The 9823-nt window shown below is 40.4% G+C and overlaps 1 protein-coding gene across 3 annotated transcripts; it reads right to left on the reverse strand.

Annotated features, from left to right (window-relative positions):
- Positions 1-5115: 5115 nt before the first annotated feature.
- Positions 5116-9548, reverse strand: LOC102904219 (kidney androgen-regulated protein-like). Of its 3 annotated transcripts, none has more exons than XR_013050194.1 (5): positions 9391-9548; positions 7764-8009; positions 7452-7634; positions 6349-6377; positions 5116-5252 (listed from the first exon to the last, which is right to left on the reverse strand). XR_013050194.1 is itself a non-coding variant. In XM_006976545.4 (5 exons), exons 1-5 carry the CDS (start codon positions 9461-9463, stop codon positions 5244-5246), a joined length of 420 nt encoding a protein of 139 aa, XP_006976607.1. In that variant the 5' UTR covers positions 9464-9548; the 3' UTR covers positions 5116-5243. The 3 variants fall into 3 exon arrangements, 2 of the variants coding, with proteins under 2 accessions (XP_006976607.1, XP_076424200.1); XM_006976545.4 differs by having other exon boundaries at positions 7572-7634; XM_076568085.1 differs by having other exon boundaries at positions 7572-7634; positions 7764-8006; positions 9391-9545.
- Between the last annotated feature and the right edge of the window lie 275 nt (positions 9549-9823).

Genomic DNA, 9823 nt, shown 5'->3' on the forward strand with positions numbered 1-9823 from the left:
GACAGACCAATCTCCCTCGTGAACAATGATGCAAAAATACTCAATAAAATATTGGCAGACTCCAAGAACACATCAAAACAATTATCCACCATGACCAAGTAGGCTTCATCCCAGAGATGCAAGGGTGGTTCAACATACATAAGTCTGTCAATGTAATACACCATATAAACAAACTAAAAGAAAAAAAAACACATGATCATCTCACTAGATGCTGAAAAGGCCTTTGACAAAATCTAACATCCCTTCATGATAAAGGTCTTGGAAAGATCAGGAATACAGGAAACATACCTAAACATAATAAAGGCAATTTACAGCAAGCCAACAGCCAACATTAAAGTAAATGGAAAGAAACTCAAAACAATTCCACTAAAATCAGGAACAAGACAAGACTGTCCGCTCTCCCCAATTTTATTCAATATAGTACTTGAAGTTCTAGCCAGAGCAATAAGACAACAAAAGGAGATCAAGGGGATACAAATCGGGAAGGAAGAAGTCAAACTTTCACTATTTGCAGATGACATGTTAGTATAAATAAGTGACCCCAAAAATTCAACCAGGGAACTCCTACAGCTGATAAACACCTTCAGTAATGTAGCAGGATACAAGATTAACTCAAAACAAATCAGTCATCCTCCTATACACAATTGACAAAGGGACTGAGGAAGAAATCAAAAAAACATCACTCTTTACAATAGCCACAAATGATATCAAATACCTTGGGGTAACTCTAAGCAAGTGAAGAACCTGTATGACAAGAACATTAAGTCCCTGAAGAAAGAAATTGAAGAAGATGTCAGAAAATAGAAAGATCTCCCATGCTCATGGATAGATAGGATTAACATAGTAAAAATGGCAATCTTACCAAAAGCAATCTACAGATTCAATGCAATCCCCATCAAAATCCCAACACAATTCTTCACAGACCTGGAAAGAACAATACTTAACTTCATATGGAAAAAAAAAAACCCAGGATGGCTAAAAGAATCCTATACAATAAAACAACCTCTGGAGGCAACATGATCCCTGACTTCAAGCTCTATTATAGAGCTACAGTAATAAGAACAGCTTGGTACTGGCATAAAAACCAATATGTGGACCAATGGAACCAAACTGAAGACCCTGACATTAATCCATGCACCTATGAACATATGATTTTTGACAAAGAAGCCAAAACTGTACAATGGAAAAAAGAAAGCATCTTCAACAAATGGTGCTGGCATAACTAGATGTCAACATGTAGAAGATTGCAAATAGATCCATATCTGTCACCAAGAACAAAACAAGTCCAAGTGGATCAAAGACCTCAACATAAATCCAGTTACTCTGAACCTGATAGAAGAGAAAGTAGGAAGTAGTCTTGAACGCATTGCACCATATATCGCTTCCTAAATATAACACCAGTACCATAGACACTAAGAGAAACAATTAATAAATGGGATCTCTTGAAACAGAGAAGCTTTTGTAGAGGAAAGGACACAGTCAACAAGACAAAATGACAGCCTACAGAATAGGAAAAGATCTTCACCAACCCTACATCTGACAGAGGGCTGATATCAAGAACATATAAAGAACTCAAGAAATTAGACATCAAAATATCCAACAGTCCAATTAAAAAAATGAGCTATAGAGCTAAACAGAGAATTCTCAACAGAGGAAGCTCAAATGGCTAGAAGACATTTAAGGAATTGCTCAACATCCTTAACCATCAGGGAAATGCAAATCAAAAAGACTCTAAGATACCATCTTTCACCTGTCAGAATGGCTAAGATCCCCTACATTGTTGGTGGGAATGCAAACTTGTACAGCTACTTTGGAAATCAATATGTCACTTTCTTAGAAAATTGGAAATCAACCTCCCCCAAGACACAGCTATACCACTCTTGGGCATATACCCAAGGAATGCTCAATCATACCACAAGGACAAATGCTCATCTATGTTCATAGCAGCATTATTTGTAGTCACCAGAACCTGGAAACAGCCTAGATGCCCTTCAACTGAAGAATGGATAAATAAAATGTGGTTCATATACACAATGGAGTACTACTCAACAGAGAAAAACAGTGACATCATGAAGTTTGCAGACAAGTGGATGGAACTAGAAAATATTATCCTGAGTGAGGTAACCCAGACTCAGAAAGACAAACATGGTAGGTACTCACTCATAAGTAGATACTAGATGTAAAGCAAAGGATAACCAGACTGCAACTCACAACTCCAGGGAGGCTGCTGTAGCTATTGCTCTATATAAATAAAGCACTGATTGGCCAGTGACCAGGCAGGAAGTATAGGTGGGACAAGGAGAGAGGAGAATTGAGGAAGGAGGAAGGAAAGAGGGGACCACCTGGAGCTGCTGCCAGGACAAGGAAGATGTAAAGTACTGGTAAGCCATGAGCCATGTGGCAAAATAAAGATTAATAGAAATGGACTAAATATAAGAGTAAGAGCTAGACAATGATAGGCCTGAGCTAATGGCCAAGCAGTTTAAATAATGTAAGCGTCTGTGTGTTTATTTTATAAGTGGGCTGTGGACTGGCGGGACTTGGCGGCGGGAACTGGGAAGAAATTCTCCAGCCAACAGGAGGCTACCTAGTAAAGAAAACCCTAAGAAAGACACAGGCATCACCCAGTGACAGAGAAATGGATGAGATCTACATGAGCAAACTGGGGTTGAGGGAGGGTAATGGAGGTCAATGGTCGGGGGAAAGAGAGTTTAGGGGAGCAGGAGATCCCAGCTGGATCAAGAACAGAGAGGGAGAACAAAGAAAGAGATACCATGATAAATGAAGACTCCATGGGAATAGGAAGAAACAGAGTGCTAGAAAGATCCCCAGAAATCCACAAAGATACTTCCACTATAGACTACTGACAATAGTCAAGAGAGTACCTGAGCTAACCTACTCTGGTGATAGGATGGCCGAACACCCTAACTGTCATGATAGAACTCTCATCCAGTGACTGATGGAAGCAGATACAGAGATCCACGGCCAAGCCCAAGGTGGAGCTCCAGGAGTCCAATCAATGAGAGAGAGGAGGGATTATACTGCTGGGGACAACTGTAAGAGCCATGCCATATTGACTGCCTGAGTTAAGTTTCTGTATTGAGCCACTCACCAGAAACTTGTGACATGTTTGGACAAGTTCTGAGTTATTAGAAAATAACTTAACATTTCCTTATATTTCTGCTACATTGACCATTAATAACAATGTTTTGTGGTTGGGTTGCTTACAACCCAACAGTCCCCTTATCTTTTCCCAAAGAAAACTTCCTGGTCTGCTTACTATAATACCTGCCTGAGAAAAATAAAATTTTGCAGCTTGATCAGAATACTGTCTTGCTGTCAATTCTTTGTGTCTCTTGTCCCTTTCATTCTCCATTCCCTCTTCTAGGGTCTCCGTTGACAATCCCACTGGCCAGGACATTATATGAGCAAGACCATGATTGGAAAAAGCACAGGGACAAATAGCCAAACTAGTGGAAACACATGAACTGTGAACCAATAGCTGAGGAGCCTCCATGGAACTGGACCAGGCCCTCTGGATAAGTGAGACAGTTGATGAGATGGAACTGTTTAAGAGCCCCCCAGGTAGTGAGACCAGGACCTGTCCTTGGTGCATGAGCTGGCTTTTTGGAACCTAGGGCCTATGCTGAGACACTTTGCTCAGCCTGGGTGCAGGGAGGAGGGGACTGAACCTGCCTCAATTGAATCTACCAGGCTGGGCTGACTCCCCAGGGGAGACCTTGCCTTGGAGGAGGTGGGAATAGGGGAATGGATTGGAGGAGAAGGTTAGGGGATGGGAGGAGGACAGGGGAATCCGTGGCTGATATGTAAAATTAAATTAATTATAAAATAAAATTATTTTTTAAAAAAAGAAACATCAAAAAACACAATGTATTAAATTTGCAAAAAGTAAAAATATTAAAAAGTAGACTTTAAATACTTTACTAGCTATTTATTTATTTATTTATTTATTTATTTATTTATTTATTTATTTTTTGGTTTTTTGAAACAGGGTTTCTCTGTGTAGCTTTGCTCCTTTCCTGGATCTCACTCTGTAGACCAGGTTGGCCTCAAACTCACAAGATCTGCCTGCCTCTGCCTCCCGAGTGCTGGGATTAAAGGCGTGTGCTCACCGCCTGGCACCTTACTAGCTATTTAAACATATAACTATCTGTAGAACTATACTTCAAAATGAAGCATAAAATATAAGAAAACTCTACCATATAATTATTATAAATTCTACTACATAATTGTATGTCTATTGTTTTTATCTTTGATTTTGTGAGACAGATTCTCACTCCATTGCACAGACTGGTCTACAACTCTCCATGGAATTCAGGCTTGCTTTGAACTCATAGCAATTCTGATGCCTCAGGCTCCCAAGAAATGGTATGATACATGTAAGCTGTCATACCTAACTAGCTGCTGTTTTTAAACCACTCCAAAATAGCATTTGTCCTCCAAAATAATACTGCTCAAGCACTGGAACTCAAAGTCAGGATTTTCAAACCCAATGTTTAACATTTAATCTTCTTAATTACTTATAAGTCATTTTTACACAAACTTCTGTGTATCTTTATGCAAAATTCCAGTGAAATTATATTTTTTAAAAATCCAGTGTTTCTGCCTGTCACTGAACCAACAAGGGTGGAGATTAAGATGTGTGTCTTGTCTGATACAAAATCTCCCCCAAAGGTAAGCACCTAAGCTCAGAACCCAAGTTAAATAACATAACAATGTTGAGTTGGAGTTACAAATCAGTTTGACATTAATTACATTTTTATTTGCGGGGAGGAATATGCCACAGGATGCATGTGGAGGTCAGAGGAGAACTTGTAAGAGTCAATTCTCTCCTTTACCATGTGGGTTCCAGGGATTAAACTTGGGATGCCAGGCTCAGTAGTAGGTGTTCTTACCCATTAAAGCCATCTCACCAACTCACTAGCCATTTAATTTTGGATATCCTGGATTGTCCAAGTAGGAACACCACAATTACTAGATCCTGAGATGTGGCAGGACAGTGTGTGCCAGTGAGAGATAAAATTATTTTGAGTGTTAAACAATACATTTAAGCAATCCTTTCCCTCTAAAATAAAAACCACTCTCAAAACACAATTCTAATCAACATTTATTTATTAAGCCCACACAAGGTAAGGGCAGAGCTCATAAATGCCTGACACATCAGTCTTCATCCAGGACCCCTTCTTTCTTGCTCTTTCTTCTTTGCTGGGAGTATCTCAGACTTATGTTTTCTGCAATGACACAATATCCAGAAGGGTATTGGTAAACTTGTTTCAAAGTTGGAGTATTCTCAGAAAGTGGAAGACAATGCATTGATTGTTACAGCAAGTGGAACCTTTATTTTGTTGTCTAAATTTCAAATAAAATAAATAAAACAGGCATTATCAAGAGAACTTCAAAAGATTGGGCCCATCTTTGGTCATTTAACACTTTGAACTTGGATGTGGGATTTTATTTTTCTAAGTACAATCCCTTATCCTCTCTCATGAAAAATTTAAGCACTCTGCTGATAGCCATTCTATTGTAATAAGAAACCATATTAGAGAATTAAAAACACAAAAAGAGCCAGGAGGGTCTGGAGAGATGGCTCAACACTTAACAGCAGAAGCTGTTCTTCCAGTGGACCCAGGTTCAATTCCAAGTACCCACATGGTAGCTTATCATAGTCTGTAACTCCAGTTCCAGGGACTCTGACACCTGGTTTCTGTGGGCACCAGGCACACACACAGTGCACAGACATGTGTGTATCACAACACCCATACACATAAAAAATAATTTTTAAACATTTTTAGAAGCCAAAAAAGAGGAGATATAAAAACAGAAATTGCTGATTCAGAGCCCTTCAGTTTTTCAGGGAATCATACATTCTATGTATTAGATGGTGGCTTCGCTAAGAGTCCATGGATTGGACACTAGAGAGATAAATTGGGAGTTTATGAATACTCAAGGGAGAGGAAATTTGTGTCCTATCATGAGTGTACCTGAAGCTCCAGACCCCTGAATAGAAAAGACCTGCATGAAGAAAAAAGTTCCTTTTTATATTTTATTTTATTTTACTTACTCTGGGATGGGGTTTTGCTCTGTAGATCAGGCTGGCCTGGAAATTTACTATGTACATCAGACTGGCCTGGAACTAAGAGATTCAGCTTCCTCAGACTCACAAGTGCTCAGATTAAAGATTGATGCCACTATTCCTGGTCATGCCTGCAATTTATCTCAGCTTTGGGGAGGTGTTAAATGTGGAGTCCATTCTGAGGGGATTAAAATTAGCATCAGATAGAATAACGACTCTCTAGAAAGGTATCAGGGATAAGAGAAGAGACTTACAAGATTTCCAGTGGAGGCAGGGATCGGGTCTGCAATGAAATAAAGAAATGGTTTCCATTCTCTTTAAATATCATTCACTCAAGCTACCAAAATTTGTCTTAGAGAAAAATAATAGACGAAATTTTATGACTTCTTCACTAAGTGCCAGACAGAAAGGTGAAAAAAAGTGGAGGGCATGATGACTCACACCTTTTAACCCAGCACTCAGGACCCAGAAGCAGGCAGATCTCTGTGAGTTCAGGGTCAGCCTTATCTACACATCAAGTTTCAAGTTTCAGGGCTGGGACTACATAGAGAGACCCTGTCAATAGTTAGTTGATAGACAGATGGATAGAAGGATGATAGATAGATAGATAGATAGATAGATAGATAGATAGATAGATGATAGATAGATAGATAGATAGATAGATGATAGATAGATAGATAGATGATTGATGATAGATAGATGATAGATAGACAGACAGACAGACAGACAGATAGATAGACAGATGATGATAGATAGATAGATAGATAGATAGATAGATAGATAGATAGATAGATAGATAGATGATTGATTGATGATAGATAGATGATTAATAGATAGGTAGGTAGGTAAGTAGATAGATAGATTATAGATAGATAAATAGATAGATGATATATAGAGAGATAATAGATAGACAGATTAGATAGATAGATAGATAGATAGATAGATAGATAGATAGATAGATAGATAGATAGATAGATAGATAGATAAAACATAGATAGATAGATGATAGATAGATAGATGGTATAAATGAGAGTGGCAAAGAAATCCATTGCTTCTGTTCAGTCCAAATACAAAGGACATTTACACTTAACCAAAATTTTTACCCAGGATACTGTCTGTCTGGAACATATTGTAACTATTGGAAGAGAAAAGGAGGTGATTAATCCCATCTTCCTAATCACATTTCCAAGAACATGGACACCCAAGAAGCTGGAGCTACCCAGAGCTTGTTCCTGAGGTCAGGTGGCTGACAAGAAGCTGTGTTGTCACTGACACGTGTCTTCCATTGAAAATATTCCAGGAAAGGGGATAGATAGTCCTCAAGTTTCAAAGAACTTTTGGTAAAAATTTACTCCACCTCAGAGGTCAAAGCAGCAAGTTTCCCAACTTGAGTAACCACAGGATCTTCCTCAGCTGTGAGACAGAAGAAAAGGGTACCAAGAAAATGAAACTATGTTTGAAGACAAACAGCTCCTACCTGAGGCCTCACTGGATTCTTCCAGAAAGCTGGGGGAGTCTGTCTCAGCATCAGGAAAGGACACTGGGAAGACAGATAAGAAGACAGTTATGGTCACCAGCTGTGGAAGAAAGCAGACTTTCCTAGAGAAAGGCACAGGATGAGAGCCCAGGAATACCTGTCCAGACCTCCAGAATCTACACCCTCACTTACCAAAAATCTGTGTGCTTTCATAATATGCTTCTGTGGTTGGTGTGAGGTCCAAGGTCGGGTTAAAGTCAGTGGTTAAATCATTGTCTGTGTCATTTTTTAGAGCTCTTATCACTTTCTCAACTGGTGGTGGTAGGTTACCGGCTGTTTTTAGTGGGCCACTCATTGAATCCTGTAGTTCTTCATAGTCAACAGTTGAATTTAATGGTTCTTCACTGAATGGGTCTAGTGGGTCATAGGTGGTTTCTTCTGGAAGGTAATTGATTGAGTCTCCTTGATTATAACTGGTTAGATCTAATTGATTCTTGTAGGTCCTTACTAGTGGATTCTAATGGGTAAGTAGTGAATTCTAAAGAAGCCCAACAGAAAAGAAGAGCTCAAGTCTTTTCCAGTGAGCATGTCTCTGTCATCTCCACCCCTTCCTCCCTTCCTCGCCCTCTGTTCAAGGGAAAGTATAAAGTGGCTGCTGTTGTGTGGTCTTACCATAGTCCTGTTCAACAGCTAAGATCCCTGGTCTAACGGCTGCTCAGAGCAATGTGATCACAACCTACTCCTGCCTTCTCTGAGGAGTCAGTTGAGGAGAGAGCATCTGTATTGTATCTCTATCTGTGTGCTTGTCATACTGGAACAGGAGAAAAGGTCAGGACTCACCTCTATAATCCTTCCAGATTTCTAAAAGCCACAAACGAATGTAGTAATGGTTAAAATTTAAAGAAACCACTGGTCCTATGTGTAAGCAAGAATGGAATCAACCCTAACATGCTCCATTACAACTACCTTTTATTTAATGTCCTGTGTCCAGCACCCATTTTCAGCACATCTCAAAACACTCAGCCCTAATATCGTAGGGCTTGTTGTCTACAGAACCCTCACAACCATGTGGTCTTCTCTGCACAAGGCAGGTCTCCCGAGGACACACTCATCTCACTGTGGCATCCATGTCACCAGCATCACTGTCTCTCTCTGCTTCTCATGTGGCTTCATCTCACACGCATGTGCAGTGAGGAAGCCCATCCTGCAGCCCAGAAAGTCAGTCACCTGACAAGAGCAGGTGAGGGGGCCATGTCACTTCCACTCAGTTGGGTGAGCAGTTCTCCTGAGAAACTGCCTGAGTTCAGGAAGAACTAGAAGAGAAAGTTTGGGGGTTGGAAGTTCCTTTTTTCCTCTGGCTCATGAGGACATTATTTCTTGCCTTGCTCAATGTGGTACAAGTTTCTATCCCAGCCCTACACAGATTCACAGGCTGTGACAGAGATGGCTGCCAATGCTCTCATATACAACTGAAGCCCACTATGGTAGGGGCCTCCCAACTCTTTACCCTAATTCAACAGAATCATATCACCTCCTTGACATCCAGTGGGAATGAGACCATCAACAATATCTCAGCCATTCTGCCCTGGTCCCATCTAAACAAGCTTGTTAACTATATGTGGTTAATTCAAACTCAAAACCAAAATCATAGTCTCCCAGTCTGTCAGCTGCCATCCTTGGCTCAAATCACCTAGACAGAATTATCCAATTTCTCCTTAAAATTTTCATCACAAATCAACCCCTCCCATACCCATCTCCACACAAACACACACTCATAAACTTCAAGTCCCTTCTCCTAAGGATTCCAAGGTACACATACCTATGTCCAAACTGGGAAAAGCCACAGCCAGAGCACACAGGACAGAGATCACCAGAATCTTGTAGAGCATCATGCTTCAGTAGGATTAAAGCAACCAGTGAGCAGGGGAAAGAGTTAGTCCAGGAAGAGCTCTGCTGGGATTTTATATATTCCTCTACTCTGCCCTTGCTCCAGGGTGTCTTTTCACAGTTGGCTGGAGTGGAAAAAGGAGGGAGGAGGGGGAAGAAGGGTGTGGGGAGGACTTCATGGGCCATTAAAGAATGCACCAGGAAGGAGGTTAAGAAAAATTAACAAGGGCCAGAGAGACAATAGAAGCCAGACTATGTTAGGAGAAAGAGTCTGATGAGGTCCTTTGCGAAATCAGGTGCACCATCCATTGCCATTAGCTGCTTTATCCTCTGAGGCTTGGGGAGAAATTCCTATTCCACCTGGT

The sequence above is a fragment of the Peromyscus maniculatus genome, chromosome 3, assembly GCF_049852395.1.
Source record: "Peromyscus maniculatus bairdii isolate BWxNUB_F1_BW_parent chromosome 3, HU_Pman_BW_mat_3.1, whole genome shotgun sequence".
Classification (NCBI taxonomy): domain Eukaryota; kingdom Metazoa; phylum Chordata; class Mammalia; order Rodentia; family Cricetidae; genus Peromyscus; species Peromyscus maniculatus.